This window comes from Pinus tabuliformis, chromosome X, assembly GCF_031772625.1.
Source record: "Pinus tabuliformis cultivar Carrire ecotype Pingquan chromosome X, CPIR1, whole genome shotgun sequence".
NCBI classification, from domain to species: domain Eukaryota; kingdom Viridiplantae; phylum Streptophyta; class Pinopsida; order Pinales; family Pinaceae; genus Pinus; species Pinus tabuliformis.
Window position 1 is genome coordinate 74,184,413 of NC_142308.1, and position 19,645 is coordinate 74,204,057.

At 36.2% G+C, this 19,645-nt stretch overlaps 2 protein-coding genes and 1 non-coding gene across 3 annotated transcripts; 1 reads left to right on the plus strand and 2 right to left on the minus strand.

The window, feature by feature from the left end:
• Positions 1 to 1,292: 1,292 nt before the first annotated feature.
• LOC149138418 (uncharacterized) lies at positions 1,293 to 1,919 on the minus strand. Its single transcript, XM_089450355.1, has one exon. The coding sequence runs from the start codon at positions 1,917 to 1,919 to the stop codon at positions 1,293 to 1,295; it is 627 nt and encodes a 208-aa protein (XP_089306481.1).
• A 1,998-nt stretch (positions 1,920 to 3,917) lies between these two features.
• On the plus strand, positions 3,918 to 18,300 carry LOC149138419 (alpha carbonic anhydrase 7-like). Its single transcript, XM_089450356.1, has 7 exons — positions 3,918 to 4,123; positions 16,957 to 17,152; positions 17,239 to 17,345; positions 17,438 to 17,540; positions 17,634 to 17,801; positions 17,902 to 17,955; positions 18,217 to 18,300. The coding sequence occupies exons 1-7, from the start codon at positions 3,918 to 3,920 to the stop codon at positions 18,298 to 18,300; spliced, it is 918 nt and encodes a 305-aa protein (XP_089306482.1).
• LOC149138420 (U6 spliceosomal RNA) lies at positions 8,144 to 8,246 on the minus strand. The gene has a single exon (XR_016265332.1). It is a non-coding gene; the product is annotated as a U6 spliceosomal RNA (small nuclear RNA).
• Positions 18,301 to 19,645: the final 1,345 nt, after the last annotated feature.

Genomic DNA, 19,645 nt, shown 5'->3' on the forward strand with positions numbered 1-19,645 from the left:
GAACGAGGATCAAATTTTGTTACTTTTTGTCCAATTTTGTATTCATTACACAACTGATTTTATTGTTGTGTTACCTAACTTAATGTAATCATGTTCTGTGCTTTTGAAAGGCCTTGCAAATTAATGAATGAAGATTTGGTAAATTCATCAAAAGGGCAAATTGAGGGCATCTTTACGTCGATTGTTGATTCCCATAATGTTCGATAATCAAAATTAGATGTAAAGCATAAAGTAGATGTAAAAGTACTTAATTATTGCGTTGCACACAAAATTATCATGGATGGCATATTTCTACCTGGAATAGGGTAATTTGTTTTTCAAAAAACTAAAATGTTGGAATGTTTGAATTGTTTTTTGATTGTGAAAATGGATTCAACACTATCAAGAACCCATGGGCACCCAAAATCTTGAAGTTTGACAACTCTAACCTAGATTTTCAAAAATTTCTACAAAATTTTATCATAATCTTACTAGAATTTTATATTATTTTATAAACTAATTTTTGGGCTCTTTAGGCTACGCTATTAGACTATGCTATTATCATTTGTCAGTGTGCAAAATGCAAAATAGATGCAGAAGTATTTAATTATTGTGCAGTAGACACAATTACCATCCTCACTCCACAAAGTTGCGGAAATTTGAAATTGTTGATTACGATGAAACTTAAGGTTTTTTGTCATGGGCACATATGGACATTAACGAAATAAAATATATTTGATCATAAAATCAAATCTTTATGCGCCCAAACATGGACAGAGAGGCAGTGTTCTTTCAATCATAATTAATTTTGGAATTTTTTAAACTCGAATTTTATCAAATATTTTTGTTTAATGTAAACCTACATATATATATAGTTAAAATGTGTTTTTAATTTTAACTTATGAAACATTTTATTTATAAAACTGATTAGAACAACTTTTTATAATAAAATAAAATAAAAATATTATCAAAAGTAGTTACACAACAAATAAAACAAGCTTCAGCCTGCTGCATTTTTTTTTCAGAGAGAAAAGCACCATGAATTTATATTAAGAGAATATAAAGGTCTGATACATATAAAGGCCATCTCATCATGGCCGTCTCATCCTGTAGATAAAAACAGATAGGTCTAATACTAAAAAGTTCTGAGCTCTTACAAAAAAGATTGTCCAGATATCTAACAGATATATCATGATAAGTCATTGATTAAAAACCATCCAAAAAAAAGAGAGGAAGATCCACATGTGAAAAAGGATCCACATAAACCACAGTGGAAACGATGAGAGAAATATAGACAAAACCATGACTAGAGGTTAACCAGCAGGTTCAAGCAAAGCAGATATATAGACCAGAACAGTGGCAATGGGTGCCTTGGACTCCTGAAAGATGCGAGCATTCCTCCATTTCCACAGAAACCAGCACGTAAGGATGAATAACGATCGCCATGCTGGGCGTTGATCACTCCACCATTTGAAGCCCTCCTGTACAGATGAGAAAGCCTGGTGAGGAAAACCATGAGATAAAGAGAGATCATACCAGATTTGGGACGATGCAGCACACTGAAAGAACATGTGAGCATTTGATTCGGACGCCTGACAACACATGGGACATCTTCCCGGACCCATCCATCCCTTCCTTTGAAGAACCTCCCATGTGAGGTTCCTGTTGGTAAAAATCAACCATGAAAATAAAATCGTCTTGAGTGGACAGGACGCTTTCCAGAATTTGGAAGGAAAGATGGGTGCGGGAAGCGGAGAAAGATTAGTAGAAACAGCTGCATATAGATCCTTTACACGAACAGGCTGAGTGGAATTCCGCATAGACCATACCAGCTCATCTTTTGTACCTGTTTGTTTGATACCTTTACCTGCAAGATTATTAACAGCAGAACACCAAATGGGCCGAAGAGAAAGAGGCAGACATAGATCATCTCCGTCCATCCATATTGGAGAAGATGAGGACCAAGATTTTATCAATTTATTCCAAGTAAAGAGACCCTTTGAGTGCAAGAAGAAAATCAGTTCGGGAGTGAGCAGCGATTCCAGTCCATGCACAGTTGGATCAATACCAAAAAGGATGCTAGAGCCGGTAGAGATGCGCCATCTTAAGAATCCCAGGAAGAGAACCTGTACCTTTCTGAAGCTTAGCCAGATGGCTGATCCCCTTTTTGTACCCAGAGTATTCCTCCTGTGCCAATATACCAAGCTCCTTCCTTTCAGATATTTTTGGTTGATAATGGTACTCCACTTGCCCTCACCGAAGATGCCTCTATAGAGAGATTTGCAAAGGAGGGCCTTGCCAAAGGACCTCATATGTAAAAGGCCCCAACCACCTACCTTCTTCGGTCTTGAGATGGAGTCCATCTTAACTAAGTGGATCTTGGAATGATAAGTTCTTCCTCCCCATAGAAAATTAGCAGCTAAAGAGACCATTTTGCTAATAATAGAGGCGGGAAGAAAATAAAGATGTGCCCAATAAACCGCAAGATGAGATAGGACAGTCTGTACCAGGATAAGTCTGCCTCCCAGAGATAGGAATCGCATCTCCCATCTTGAAATTTTATTATAGAAACGATCAATCAGCCATAACCAGTCCTGTTTGCGGTTCCCTTTTGCTTTGAGAAAGAAACCCAAATATTTAAAGCCTTCCTTTATTGATGCCAGATTAATACCAAACAACGCGGCAATCCATTGAGCTAACTCCTGATTAGAGTCATTGTGATACAACATGGATTTGATCCTGTTTATGACCAAGCCCGATGCTGATTGAAACTTTTGAAAGATCTCGTTGAGACAGAGCCAACTTGATTTGCATAGCATGGCAAAGATAAGAATGTCGTCGACAAACAAGTTATGAGAAAGGTATATATTCTTACAAATCTTGATCGGCATGCATCGTTGATCAGCCACTGCTTTATTGATCTGGGTGCTGAGAGTATTCATGACAAGGATAAAGAGGAGAGGGGAGAGAGGACAGCCCTGGCGCAGTCCTCTCTCCGCCTGAAAGAAAGATGAAGGGATACCATTGATAATAACTGAGTATTTAACATTTTCAACACATGCCATCACCCAGTTTATTCCCTGAGACCTCAAACCGATTTTGGCCAGTAGGATTCTAAGGAACCCCCAATCGACACAGTCGTACGCCTTTTCCAGGTCTATCTTAAGAATAGCCGCATCAATGTTTTTTGATAAAACTGAAAATAAGCATTCCTGTGTCGTGGCGACTGCGTCAAGAATGTTCCTATCTTTTAAAAAAGCATGCTGGTCCCTGCATATTTGATACGATTTTTCCAATAGTTTTCGAAACCTAATATATGCATGTACATCTCACTTCATCATTGCAGATTACATTTTTTTTAACCATAATCTCATCACCATTTAGTTTATTGGTTTATTTCGATAGCCGATTGGCCATCAATTTGTTACAACCAAGAAAAAAAATGTTTCTAAAGCTTAATTGGCCTTCCTGCAGTTCTTGCGTATTTGTCCATTGGTACCAGTCAGCGGAGAAATATTCCCCATTTTCACCATGGCTACTGCAAAGTCCGTCAAGAATGTGTTTTGGTTAGAACTGTAGGTCGTGAGTTGGGAATTTGTAGACCCTCCACTAAACAGTTGCTGGTCGGAGCGCAGAAGTCCCTTTTGGCTTCTCAAATCAGTGTAATGTGTAATGTGGTAGGTGTGGCCAGATCTAAGGGCGAGAGGGTGTTGTCGCCCCCAACGCTTGGGCAATTAGCCTTCACCGAACTGGCAAATGCAGTGTCAATGTTGGATTCGTTTGTAAACGCGAGCCCTGAATGTGGTGCACCGCGCTTGGCCAATGGTATGAGCACCTGTAACATAAAGAGTATTACCCGAAGATAATTATTATTAAATTTGAAAATACTGCAATATGACACCGCAGAATTAATCATATGATGGCACGGGATATGTGGGATGAGTAATAGCATACCCGAGAGTGCAACGAGGTCCTTCGTAGAAAGACCATGGGCTGTAAAAGATGAGATTAAGGCGCTCAGATTCGAAGCGGGAGACGGAATGTTGTTGTTTGCGGCGCTTAAACTCGCAGTCGTACTGGAGTCTCGCCTTCCCAGAAGTACTGTCCATGATGGGCCTCCCAGATACCAAATTGCAATCACATAGTGAGCAATGTTATTTAATTCCAATTACTCCAAAGATGATTTATGTAAATAAATGGACATTTGAGACGGGAGAAATTAATACTTGAACGACTGAATCGCGAGATACAATGGCGAGAATGTCGGCACATGACACGACACCACTGCACTCTGCCTCAACGTGAGTTTTGATGGTGTCTATTACGTCAAAACCTTTCACAGAATTAGCATTTGGGCCTGCTGTCTTTTCTCCGGTAAAGGTTGAGTTATTTGTTAGATTAGAGTATACATAACAAATAGTGGATTTATATTCAGAGACACATAAATGGAGAAACAACCAGATTACTTAGTTAGAAACAGCGGAATAGATAAAAGAATCACTGGAGAATAGAAATCACTTTGCATTACATAACAAGCTTGGTCCTTGGCTTGCTTTCCTTGGCCAGAGAAATTACAAATTTATAGAGGCAGAAGAAGTATCTAGAATCCTGTATGTAATCCAGATGGATCTGGAATGACTTAGAAACCACTAGCGGTGTAGGAAAATCTAGAATCCTGCATGTGATTCTAGAAACTAATGGCGGTGTAGAAAGATCTAGAATTCTGGAGATCTAGAAAGATCTGAACTAGAATCCTCCGTGAATTTGGCTTCACACTTAACATTCTCCCGCTTGAAGCCAAATAAGAGTCATCAAGTCACACCAAGTCCTACCATGCCTCTACATAACTCATGTTTATTTCGTGGTAGAATCTTAGTGAACATATCAGCAGGGTTCCTATCTGTATGGATCTTTTCCAAAGATAATTGTTCTTCCTCCAACACATGCCGGATCCAATAGTACCTTAAGTCAATGTGCTTGGTTTTTGAATGAAATGAATGGTTTTTCGCCAATTGAATGGCACTCAGACTATCACAATATAACACATACTTGTCCTACTTTATTCCTATTTCTCCTAGGAATCGCTAAATCCACGACATCTCTTTACAAGCTTCTATTGCAGCTATGTACTCTACTTCTGTTGTAGAGAGGACAACTATTCTTTGTAGCCTTGACACCCAACATACTACTACACCTGCAAATGTATAGAAATAACGTATAGTGGACTTTCTGGTATCCATATCTCTTGCCATATCCGCATCTGTAAATACTTCAAATATAGTTTCATCATGAATAAAACATAAACAATAATGACTAGTACCCTTGACATACCTTAAATTCCATTTTACTACTTGCCAATCTCTGGTCGTGTGCATACCATAGCATACATTAAGCTGCCAACTGTTGAAGCATAAGGAATTCTGCTAATCTCTTCTTTCTCTTTATCATTACTAGGACATAATTCAGTACTCAGCTTGAAGTGGGTTGCAAGGGGTGTACCAACTGGCTTTGCATCCTTCATATTAAACTTGTCAAGCACCTTCTTGATACATTTTTCTTGTGACAGCCACAACCTTTTGTTTTTCCTGTCATGCATAATCTGCATGAAAAGTTGTGCTGGTCCCATATCCTTCATTGCAAATTTGCTACCCAAATCTTGCTTCAACCTATTGATCTTATTCTTATCATGCCAAACAATCAACATGTCATCCATATATAACAATAATATGATATACTTTTCTTGATCATACCTCTTGATATAGACACAATGGTCAGCTTCCAACCTTTGAAAACCATGTTCCAACATGAATTAATCAAATTTCTTGTACTATTGTCGAGGCGTCTGTTTCAACGCATAGAGACTCTTTTTCAACCTACAAACAAGGCATTTTTTGCCTTTTTATATGAAGCTTTCTAACTGCTCCATATAAATTTCTTCCTCCAATTCACCATGAAGGAAAAAAGCTTTTACATCTAACTATTCACATTCTAGGTTTAAAGCAGCAACTAGACCAAGAATGACTCTAATGGATGACATTTTAACAACGGGTGAAAAAATTTCAGTAAAGTCAATACCTTCTTTTTGGGCAAAACCTCTCACCATTAGTCTTGCTTTATACCTCTTTCTTTTCATCACCTTCATGCTTAATCTTGTACACCCATTTGTTTTGTAGAGCCTTTCTACCTTTTGGGAGGTTTACCAACTCCCAAGTTTTATTTTCCTGCAAAGAGTTTATTTCTTCTTCCATTCTTTACTGTGCTCAACTTTACAAGCGTCTTGAAAACAATTAGATTCGCCTTCATCAGTCAACAAAATATAGTTTGAAGAGCAGCAGGAAAACATACCACCAATACAAAAAAATGAAGAGCAAATTCAGGAGCATGAAGAACAACAAGTGGAAAATAATGAACAACAAGAAGAAGGAATCTTGGAGGAACCTAGGTTCGAATATTCATCGTGCAAGCCGCTTAGTGCCATCGCCTTGCTCTGGCAGTGTTCGTCAAAACGTTGGATGTTAGGCCTGGAGCTGTTGAAGGATCTGTCTAGTAAATCGTTGAGGAACGTTGGAAATAAAAGACATTTGCTGCAAGAAAAACGTTGGAAATAAAAGACATTTGCTGCAAGAAAAACAAGTTCGTGGATCTATGTTGAAACGTGGTGTTCGTAAAAATTTTTTTTACATCAAACTTGCATGTATACGTCAAGTTTTTTTCTAAAACCAACATATGTATGTGTGAAATGTGAAAAGGTTAAAACATTATATATGTTTTTATATTTATTATGAAACATATATAATTATATGTTGGAATTTTTGAAAATGATATTTTAAAAACGCCCAGGAATTTTGAAAAATGTATTTTAAAAGGTAGAAGGTCAACGCTTCCCGTTTGTAAATCTAGCGATGTGTCTGTTTACTAACACCTACGGGTTTTGGTGTAATGACATTCGTAACTCCAACAAGTGGTATCAGAGCCAGAGGTCTTGAGTTTGAAACACACTAGGCTCGCGTTGGAAGATCTGATCTACAGATTTGAGCACATGACACGGCACCACTGCAGTCTGCCTCAACGTGAGTTTTGATGGTGCCTATTACGTGAATGTCGGCACATGACACGGCACCACTGCAGTCTGCCTCAACGTGAGTTTTGATGGTGCCTATTACGTCGAAACCTCTACCAGAATTAGCATTTGGGCCTGCTGTCTTTTCTCCGGTAAAGGTTGAGTTATCATCCAATAGTATCGACCGATCGCAGCCCTACAATAAACAGAAACCAAAATTAAACATCACCGATTAAACAAAAGGAACGGAGATGACTTGATTTAAGCACCAAATGTGGATATATTCTAGCCAGTTTATGATCCGTTAAATCCAATTCCGCGTTTGATTTCTTATATTAACGAAATCAATTAGCTGCTACCCAGGAAAGTAGAAAGGTATGAGAAGGGTATGAAATTGGAATTGAAAGTGGAAAGACTTCCTGTAAAAGGGATGAGAAGGGTATGGAATTTGAATTGAATGTGGGTAGACAGTGTGGGGAGAGTTGGAGTGACTGCAGGCTTTTATAGTGGCGAATGCAGTGGTGTATCTATTTGAAGAGGCTCATTGTCAACGTGAATCACAGCTATCAAAATGCACAAAATAATATTGGAAGGGCGGTGATGAAGATGGTTTCGTGGGGCTGAAAGATTCGAAGGGCAGGGGCCGAAATTTATATAGTGTGAGACCCACACGCAAGTACCGATCAGAATCCGTGAGTTCTCCTTTTGGTACGCGTCATAAGGTGCGTGACTGAATAAATAATGATCGAGGGAAAGTTTGCATTGGCCACTCAGTATCGGAACCTTCCTACGTCCTGCTGCCGCAATAATCGAAGATCTCATTCGGCTTCCTCTCGTTCTTTACAATGGAACCAAGGATGCATTAAGTGTCTCGTCCATGATATGCGTTTGTTTTATCTGTTTTAAATTATCACATCTTTTAGTTGGGTGGGATGATGTGTTTAGTAAGTCCAAGATCGGTATAAGTTGCGTGATGGTGTTGTAAATGAGAAGCCAATTAGGACGATTGACTCGTGAAAGCATAGTTGTCAACATGTTTTTGAAGGGAGTGTTAGCGAAGGAGGGTTGAAAGTTAGGGCCAAGAAGCATTGGTTTAAGAGAAAAAAAAAAATGGACTATTTCTCGATTTGTGCCTGTGATACCTGTTCAGGAATTATGCTAATCTTCTCGGTATCAATCTAATTTGTTCGGATGTCTCATTTAAAATTTTGTGCGTGTTGAAAGGTCGATTTAAAATTAAGTTATAGATTAAGTATTTGAATATAAAAGGTAATAATTAGTTGTGGATTAACGAATGCTAGGGTTAATGATTAGGAGTCTCGACAAAGCATCTAAATGATGGATGACTGTAAATTAAGAATTGTTTTTATGGTTTGGTAAGTTGGCGAAATGATTTACAATATATTAGATCAAACAAATATAACATAAAATTATTTGCGTATAATTATTGGTTTGTTATAAGAAAAACTAAATCAATAGTATAATATTAATTGATAAAAAAAATGTTTATAAAGTATTTGTGGCCAAAATATATTAATGTATATTATTAATATTATGAAGGTTTGAGAGAATTTTTATAGCATTTGTATTCGCAAAAATATTATTAACACACATAATAGCAACTTAAGAAATCCCTAAATAAACTAAATCGTCATACCACTAATATTATTAACCCACATAATAGCAACTTAACAAATCCCTAATTAAGTTTAATTGATTGAATTTCTAATAGGGTGTTCTCCAAAAGAACCTCCTTCATTAAATGATTTCTATACCAATTCATTTCTCATTAATCTCACATGGGATGGAGTGGATACTGGTATTTTCGTGAGGAGAGCATGATTTTTCTCCATGCTTCCATAAAGTCTCCAACCTTAAGAAATTTTAGATGGAGGAGATCCATTCAAAAAAATTAAAACCCTTTCAACAATAAGAAATGAATCTTTTTATATGATTATATTGTTGTATTCATTTCAAAATAGCAACATTTAGTCTATACTCTATTTTATATCGTTCAACTAGATTATTGGATTCAACATTGAGTGGACTTGCATAAATATAAATAATGTTCCTTTAGTAACTTTGAAAACCCCTACATAGATAGCAAGGTTTGAGTTGCTTTTGGATGTAACATTGAAATTTAATTTTAAGGTTCCTTGAGGTGGGGTCACCATGAGGTAGGATTGTTCCATTTATTTTTGGGAACTTGGAGTGAAGGGATTTGTGTAGTGGGAGAAATACCGAGAGATCTAAGTATTTCTAGCATTTTGTGGATTACAAGTCCAATATTGGGTGGATCAATTACTTCATATAATGATTTTCTTGATGCTTTGAAGTATTTTGTTACATAGTTGATCAACTAAGGTCTCGTTGTCGTTGAAAATTTTCTCATTCCTCTCCTTCCATGTCTCCCATAATGTGAATCCTAGAAGTAATTTCCATGATCGGTTTATTATACCTTGTGTGAAAACAAAAACTCTCCATTTTGAAATAGTAAATATGACACCATCTCTCTCTTTATCCAATTGACAAAAGATGAGGGCCCCTTTGTCCATTAGCTTTAAAATCCCATAGGTTGGATATAATGGAACAAGAGTTGAGGAGATGCTCTAGATTTGGAAAATTTCATGAATAGTTGAAAATTTGAAGGTCCATCAAAACCTCATAGTTGTAATCTATCCCATGCCAATAATTTCCATGTGCTTCTTGCTAGAGACTCATGGAAATTTTTTGTGGCCATAATTTTATTTTTCAGATCTTGCTTCATACTATATCTTCCATAAGTGTGATAGACCCCTTAAAAATGTTATAGGCTTCTTTTAGGTTGTAGTTTCTAGTTTTTCTATACCCCCATCTTAATTTACCTAGTCCTGCTTGACCATTTTATTTTCTTATGTTGCAATTTTCCCTCGAGATTGTCAACCATATTAATTCTATCCACTTGTGACCATTGTTCCTTAGATATTCAGCATCTCCATCTTTGTTTATTAGGTTTGGGTTGCTAGTAGTAAACTACCTTGAATTTTCTTATTGAATGAATTTATTTTTTATTTCTTGGAGACTACATTCCTCTTAAAGATTTGGTATTTGATTCCAAGCATCTTCCCATAAATATATGTTTTGGCCTTCTTGTATCTCCCGCAAGATATGATTTTGTAGAAGTGAGTGATTTTACCAAGCATTGTTATAGATGTGTAAACCATGGATATCTCTTGTATTATTATTGGATGATGTGCTTTTGTGATCAGCATGCATTTCCTTCTAGGTAAATTCCTCCATATATCTCCTAGAGAATTGATCCATATTCACCAAGTTTTGGTAGCCATGATTTACTTAATAATTATATATCTCTCAATCCCTAGTCTCCCTTCAATTTAGGTCTACATATTTTATCTCGTCCCAGTAGTTCCCATTTCCTTTCTATCTTTGCTCCTCCCAAAAGAAATTTTCTTTGAATATTTCTTTTTCTTTTATAATTATTTTAGGCATTGATAATGTAGAGAATAAATAAAGTGGACTTGCCTAAAGAACAAACTTGAGAAATGTTAATCTTCTTGCAATTTTGAGAGATATGAAGGTTCAATATTTTTTCTTAGGTGTTGCACCTAAGAGGTGTAACATAGAGGGTTTTCTAGTATAGGAGAACCAAGATATTTGGACAAAAGGGAACTCTCACTTATACCTAGGGTTCAAGAGGTATTAATTTCACTGCTTGTGAAGTGTTAAAGAAAAAAATTGGGGTTACTTGAGGCTACTTGAAATTCCTCAAGGATTTTCTTCAAAGATCATTCCACTCTTGCATAAGAGTATTGAGACAACAAGGCAACATCCACAAATTGTTGATGAGAAATGGAAGAGTCCTCACTCTGAGATTTGAGACTCTTTATTTTCCTATCAATACTAGTAAATTTTTTTACATAACCCAACCCTTTAGCCATCAAGAAATATTTAAAGGGTGAGAAAGGATCCCCTTATCTAATTCTTCTAGCTAGGATGAAAGTGGATGATGGTGTAACTACCCCTCCCACATTTACCCACTTTCACGAACCTGCTAGTGTAAACATGAGTTGAGGGCTACTATGACATGACTAAACCTCCTAAGTACAGTTAGAGAATTGGAATCGACAAACCAAAACTTTATTGACCTTCCTAAAGAGATACAGGACCCGCAAGAGCTAAACAACCACTCCAGGTACCATATCCCTGAGTTAACTTGCCTTTTTAGGGATCTAGACACCCATTTTCTTGCATAACAAGGCAAGCCAATGGTTGTAAGCCTCCAGTTGCATGGATAACCTTGCCTCCTAGTGATTGTAGTCTAGATTTACGAATTTTGAGCAAGCAACCCCGAAATCCGAGCTACTTTTTCAAGGCTAATCTTCAAACCTCTTCCTAAAATTTTATAGAACTTTATATGATGATGAATGACAACAAGACGAAGCCATTAATACCAATATTAGTAAATAACTTGACCCTAATAGGCCTAACCATGGCAAGCATTCTGCTACACACATAGTGAACATGAAATCTACAAGTTATGAATGCATATCTGAACATAGGGGTCTAATACTTATATGAGAATCATCAAGAAGGTATAATACCATCTCACAATAGTTGAAATAACATCTATTAGTTTATGCATTCAATAACCATTCATTTATCAAATAAGAGTTATAACTGGAATCTATCATAAAACCATGCTTATAACCAACATATAACCAAAATAATAACAATGATAGAACAACCATAAAAGTGACATCATAAAAAATACATTTAATCATAAAATACAAGAGGAAAAAAACTCTTATTTACATATTAAAAATCCAACCAGGTCAGGGACTTCCACATACTACCCAACCATAGATTGGGTTGAACCAAATATTTCTTTCATCGAATTACCTCTGTTTCATATGCCAAGCATGAATGTGGGATCTCATGGGATAAACCAATACATAAACATCCAATGGAATCCAAAGGTTAAACCACCTCGACCCTCACACTACCATGATCTCACATAAACAAGTCCCGAAATCAAAAAACCAAACCAAGCTTGGATGCCTTAGAATTCCTTCACCATACCTTGCAGAATTTTCCTATCTCCACCCACCTATTCAGGGTTTCCCGTAGAAAACCATCTCCACCCCCAACACTTAGGATTTTCCTAAGACCACCTCACTTAGATCTAAAACCTTCTGACAATCCAAAGCTTAACCAATGATGAATCCCATCACACTATGGCTATCCGAAAATGGAAAGGAAAGGTTGAAACCACTGTCGCACCTAGACAAATCCATGACAATGACAATAAGAGAACCAACTACACACATGCATATGCCATGAATGCCAAAAATAGAAAGGAAATCATAGATGCAACTCGATACCTCCAAGTAATCTCGTTGTAGCACCTTTATCCAAATCTTCCTTTATTAATCCTTGCTTTCCTTTTCTTTCTTTGTCCTTCCTTTGCTTTTCCTTTCTTTCCTTTTCTTTCTTTCTTGATTCCTCCTCCTAGTGTTATTCTCCTCTCTGAAACCAATTCCAAAACTAAAATGACAAAAGGCCCCAAACTGATGCTCTGATGCCTTTTTATTATTGATTCCTCTATTTTCTTTATTTTTCCTATATTTTCCTTTAATTTCCTCCTCACATGCAACCTGTGACCTTTCATCTCCCTTTTCTCCTATTTTCCTTTATTTTCATAAATAAATGTCACTAATTGCCACTTTACCTTTTCAAAGCCTTTTCCAATTTCCTTAGCCATAATAAACAACAAGTGATGCCCACTAGTATTTTTTTTCTCAAATTTCATCTTGGAATAAGTATCACATGACCTTGGTCTCATTTTTTCTTTATTAACTTTATTCCATGGATTTTTAACCTGAGGCTGTTACAGATGGCACTCCATTAATGAGTATGGAAAATAAAACTTTGGATACAAGGGTAAGGACCTAGTGGGTCCATTTTTTGAAAAATCTGAAGGAAATGAGAAGGTGAAAATATGTTTCTAGCTTAATTGATAAAATGCCTTAGAATGGTCAAGCTCAATGAGAATTCCAGGTTTTTTGGTATTTTTAACAACTGTATCAACTCATGAATAAGAAGAATACTATATAAAATTTGTCATCCTTCTACCATATTTATTCTAGGGAAATTATCAATGAGAGAATTGGTTTTATCCTATGCGCAATAACTTTTCACACTATTTTGTAAATTACATTACATGTTGTTATAATTATGTAGGAAGAATGGGTGTAAACTTTTTTATATTTTAGAGCGAGTGTTTAAAGGAGTCATCCAATGCCTAATGTATAGACAGAGTTCAATGGCTAATGTCAATGCCTCCCACACAAGAGATGGAATCCCCACCTTTTTTAATCAAAGCTTATATCGAGAAAGAGATTCAGAATATGTCTCTATAGCCATGGATGAGATGGATTTTGAGAAGGGAAAGCAAGGGAGGGGGGGGGGGGGGGGGGGGGGGGGGGGGGGGGGGTGAGGTGGTGAAAGGGCAAGAAACAAGAGCCAACTTAGAAATGAAAGAATAATAGGGGATAAATACTATGAGTGAGAGAGATTCTCTTACCCCATATCTAGTGATCAAAAGGAGCTAATTAAGTGTGTAATATGGAGAAAAAGAGAAATATTACCTAGAGGGGAGAATAATAAGGAGGAGGGACCACCTTCATGAATGTTGTGCAACCCTGAATTTATCAACTTGCAGCCACTGCTTCGACGCCCCCATCCATCAGCTTCGACACCCCCATCCATCAGCTGAGGCTTTGTGGTATCCTTATGCTGTGCCTAGGGAAGGATCTCCTCCACCTGACAACCTTTATCTTCAGACTTTCCCCCATTGTTATCACCAGGAAACAAACCCCTTCTCCCTTTCTCACTCGAAAAGGGAAGAGAGTAGTCCTTCAAAATGTGTCCATTTTTTTGACATCTATGGCACTTAAAGGTTATTCCTTCATAGTCCATAACCTACATATGAGTGAAACGCCAATAACATGGGTTCAATTCTACATATAACACTTCTCGTGAGTCCAAGTTTACCTGAACCCTCACTATGACCATTTTCCAACTTGTTTCTTAAGAAATGTCAGCGTCCAAAAATGACCCTAATTTATTTTTGATAACCTTGAAAACATCCATTGATCAAAATTTTGATGGTAGACTAGCGAGTCTTACCCACATAGGAGCATGTTAGCCACCCAATTGACCCCACTCTCATATTCAAAATGATATGGGCCTCTCTTTTGATTTATTTGTTTTCTTTCGATTTTCATAACCAACTTTGAACTGAAATGTGGATAATGGTATTAAAGTGTGGGTTTTGATTTGAATTGTGATACGATTTTCCTTTCATTTCATAATTGGCTGTTCATGAGCTTCAATGTACTAGAAAACTTGCATTAAAATATGTTGGCTATGGTTACTAGTAATTTTATTTACATGAGGTTGCTTATTATTTTTCTATAGTAATAATATGACTTATGTTGTTGTAAAAGAACTTCATGTTGTCCTGGGCCTATTCAACCAAGGAAACAATAGAATAATAATTTTTTTATACTTCATATATGCCCTTGCTTTCATTTTAGGATAAAGGTGTGAACGGACCATAATTTGTATGTATTATATAGGTCCAATGATTACAAACGTTTGATGACTCATGGAGCTTGCTATAACTTAGGTGCACACATTTATATTTCTTTATTTGAAATGTTGTTATTATGTGGAACTTGTGATAGTCTTTATCATTATTAAACATTTGATTATCATCTCACTTGTTTTTCTGGTTTGATATACATTGTATTTAATAACAAACCTATGGTTCTATGTGCAATTTAATATCAGTATCGAAAGTTCTCTATGTGTTATATGGTGAAATGATGTGTGGTAATGGTAGGCAAATGTGACGAGATTCATTTTCATTGAAATACATGTGACTTTTGGTGACATGGCACAATTTATCCAAGATGTTAACTAGGTTTTTTGAAAACTGTTTGCATTATTCACTGTTACAATTTTCAAGTCACGATACTATTCAGGCTATGATAATTAGTTTTAGGTACACTCTGTACCTTCGGCCATCCAACTCATGACATAGGGTTTGTCTCCATGTTTAATGCATTTCATTTCTTTGTTTAGGCCTTCCATGTCGCTTTGCAAACCTTTAGGGTTTCACACCTGTGTTAGGCTCGTTTTACCTCTTGTTCAGGCCAAATACATGTCAAAATTCTGATAGGATTTCAGTCATGCCACCTGTGATTAGAACTAAGAAAGTTGGAAGAAATATTATTGGAACATATGATGATTATTTTTCATTGTTTCAATAGGTTGGATGGTGGGAATTCATCCAAAATTTTCAAGGTTTTAGTGATGGAGTAGTTAACGCCTTCACTTCTACCTTTAATGGAAAGAAAACAAAGGTTGGTGACTTGGAAGTGCCAATGGATTTTTAATTCATAGCTGAAGTGACCCATCTTCGTATTGAGGGTGAGAACTAGGTGAAGAATTTCCCTGTGAGTGAAATACCTTGGAAGAAGTTCCTAACTAGTAAGAGTTATGCATACAGTATTAAAGGTGTGTTGATTTCTTTCCTCAAACCTAAGCGGTAAGATCTGTTGTTTTTTATGCGATGTTACATAACATGTGAATTGCGTTACATGTTAGTGTTTAGATACCACATGAATCTATTAATGGTTTTATTAGGGCATATGATCAACCTCCCGTATTATTTATACAAAATCCTGGAGAAAATGTCCAAGGGATATCAGGCTAAAAATAAACAACCTGATAGGTCTCTTTTCCATCATGGCCTTATCTGCATTTTGGTGAAACATCACCTAGCCAAAAACGATGATGCCTGGGATGCCTTTATCGTTTGCAATGGTTATGAAAAACTTCATGTTTTCGAAAACCCAATTATGTACCGAGAGTTTCACACATCCTCCACCAGTTGGTTCCACTCTGTATGATTCTCATGTTGATGAAGATGATCCTGTTGAGTCATTCCATGTAGAGAAGTCAGATTTTTTTGATGAAACTGGGATTGAAAGCCCTAAAAATGTGCATATCTAAGTGACTAGGAGTATGGCCAAGAATACTGATTTCCATCATTGTTGAATTAGAACCAGAGTTTATAGAAAATATTTAGCTAAAACCCTTGGACTCTAGCCCTCAAATTAGACTTTTAAAATGAGAGGAGGTCAGTTAGCCTAAGTATAACCCTCATTCTAAAGTGAATGTTAAACAAATTGAAAGAAATATTCAAGGGCTCGATGTAACAAAGGAAAGAACAACCTTGTAAAGGGGTTTTTTTCAATCTACAAGCACCTCTTGAGTCTTCGTTGAAAAAGAATAAGCCTTAGACAAAAGATAACTCTGGTTTTTCTTATAATAATAATTTTTTGCATGATGGAAACATTAATTCAAAAAACATTCCTTAGAGAAATTCTTCGTTTGACCCATCCCTACTTGATATGTATTGGGACCAACAATTTTTAGTTACAGCTCCTCGACTTGAACATAGCATTAGCCAACACATTCAATAGAACAACTAGCTTAAAGCCCTAAATCAATTAAGGAAAAATTTAAACAAATATAAATCTACTAAATCTGAAGTGAAAACACGGGCAGGAGACACGCATATAATAATTACGTCATCAAATGTCAAATTTGTTAGGTCTTCGAATTCAAATCTTGCTTAATAAAGACTTTATATTTAGGCCGATAGGCCTTCCTATGCATCAACAATCGTCAACACTTTTAGCCTGCTCCGTTGGATCAGGTGAGACACTTTCAACCGTTGATTTGAAGTGTGACTGCTTTTTCCAAATATCAGTTGAGTTGTCTTACTTCTTTTTCCCATTCTTTTATTCACTCTTCAAGATATTTTACTGTTTTTTCCCTGCCAGTTGTTGTTGTTGTTATTCTTCTCGGGCTTTTCACAAGAAATGTTCTTCTTCCCTGGCTTTTGGCAATAACGGGACGGAGCAGTCTCCCATTGATGTGGTGAAGAGCAACGCCATATTATCTCCGGACCTCGGCACGCTCCACAGAAACTATTACCCTGAAAATGCAATCCTTGTGAACAGGGGTCACGACATCATGGTGAGTAATGCAACCTTTTTTTTAAAGCTTCTGCAGAAAGGTTTCGGGTTCGATTCCCTCTTACTCCTATGGCTGTGTTGCATCAGGTGAACTGGGCTGAAGGCGCCGGTAGTCTTGAGATACAAGGGAAAAGCTTCACACTGTATCAATGCCATTGGCACCACCTGGCGGAGCACACCATAAATGGAGAGCAGTACAATCACAAAACCCTCTTTTCCATCTTTGCTACACTAAATTATACTCTGCTATTTAGGCGTTGCTCACAGTTTTGCATTGAAATTACAGGCATCCACTAGAAATCCATCTGGTGCACCAAGCGGAGGACAGCGAAATTTCCGTGATTGGAATCATTTACAGGGATGGCCCGTCTGACCCTTTCCTGTCGCAGGTATATTTGTGAAATCTCATTTCGCTCTCTCTCTATATATATAATTATGAAGCGATTATATTGTGCTGACTATGTTGGGGGTATAACGAACAGTTAATGGATGTGATCCACGCCATTGCGCATATGGAACCGCCAGTGGAACCCCTTGGTCCGGTGAATCCGAATGACATAAAATTCGATGGCAGTAGATATTACAGGTACATGGGATCTCTCACCACCCCTGCTTGCACCGAGGGAGTCATTTGGACCGTGATTGACGAGGTATTTCTATGATCCCCCTTCTCGTTATCGCCGAAACACAAATGTGCGTTCATGGGTATCGACCCTGTGACCTGAGACTTTTTGACTAATCTATGTGCAGATAAAGACAGTGTCAAAAGACCAAGTGAGGGCCCTGCAAGCAGTTGTCCATGATGTAAGTACTCGGTACTCGCTTCTTGTTATTTTATGGCGAAATACAATTAACTGTATAATATTATAGTTTGCGTTATCACTAAAGCTCAGATTTATTAATGTTTACACAGATTTATTATTTCACATATTTATTGTTTTAGAATAGTAAGTTTAAAATTATGCATTTATGTTATTTTAGATAAATATATTATGATGTTTAATTAAAAATATATATATTCTATAAATTGAAGTGAATTAATATTCAATTTATTGTATTTTGCAGGGTTATGATCAAAATGCTAGACCTATCCAATCCTTAAATGGAAGAGTTGTTGGCATTTACAGTCAAGAATGGATTTCTTCTTGAATTGGAAAAATGTTGTACCTTTATAGGAATAATGTTGTGCCTTATATAGCATAACTATTTCTTAAATTAAGAAAGCATGACAAAGTATAGTTAATATACAGTACATGTAATAGTTTTATTAAATAAGGTAGATTAGGTATATGGGAGGTTGTTATGATTATCATCTTCATATTACTTATAAATAAATATGAAGTCTTAAGATAAGTCCTTTTTATGACGTGTGGAAGAGTATTATATTTGAAACTTGGGTTATTGAGTGGTCATTCATCTTTAAACGCCAAGTAAGTGTATTATCTTTATAAGTGAAGTGTATTTTTATATGAAAATAGCGTTGTATGGTGTTTTACTTTAAATATTTTTATATAATCTAGTCGACCTAAATTATCTAGCAGCATTTTAAATTCTAAAATATTTAACCATTGGTACGAGAGTATTTTATTTTATTTTATTTTGGTAAGAGAATGTTTTAATTTAATTTAATTTTTATTTTGCAATTTTTTAAAAGAAAAAAGAAGATGGCAACATTTATAAGTTAATATTTGAAAAGATGAATTGAAAAGATGAGTTTCTCTTAAAGAAAAGTATTTATGTTAAAACAAATAACATTAAAATTCAAGATTGAAAGTGAGGATATCGTTTATTTATAGTCATTGATTTTATGGCTTTCAATGAAGATATCGTGCATGTATCTTTTGGTAGAGTGCCAAGATTTATACCTAGATTAGTGCCTATAGATCTGATGGCCATGGAGTTTTATAATTGTAGTTATAATCAAAGCTTTAATAAATATTAAAAGAATTTTTTGTTATTTCAAATTTCTAGTCTCAAAACCCTATCTCTAATAATTAGAATAACTTATATTTTCTTACATGGATATATTAGCCTTTATTAGTGAGGACTATCTAGTGTTACATGTAGATTATGTGGAAGATACAAATTCTTTTTGCACATTTTCTTGAGCTTGCTATGGATTATCAAAAGTATATCAAATAACGGTTATTTAAAGCAGAAGAATTCCAACCCCCCAAAAAAGTTCATATAGTACAATTCAATAGGGAGCACCAAATACACAAAATGCATGAAGCCCATGAATCAGTCCAAACTATACAAATTTGTAGTGGGGTTGAAGATGGTTTATGATGGAGCTCCTTAGACCACTTCAACATGACAACTAACCATTGTACACGTGACCCTAATTCCTAGGCTTACTTCAACATTATGATCAACATGTATTCATGGGACTTTGATTTATGGTGGTACTTCATAATAAACATTTAGGACAATTGAAGGTGTGATTTAGGGGTGTGATGGGGCAGTGAAGGGCACATTATATCAATAATAGCGA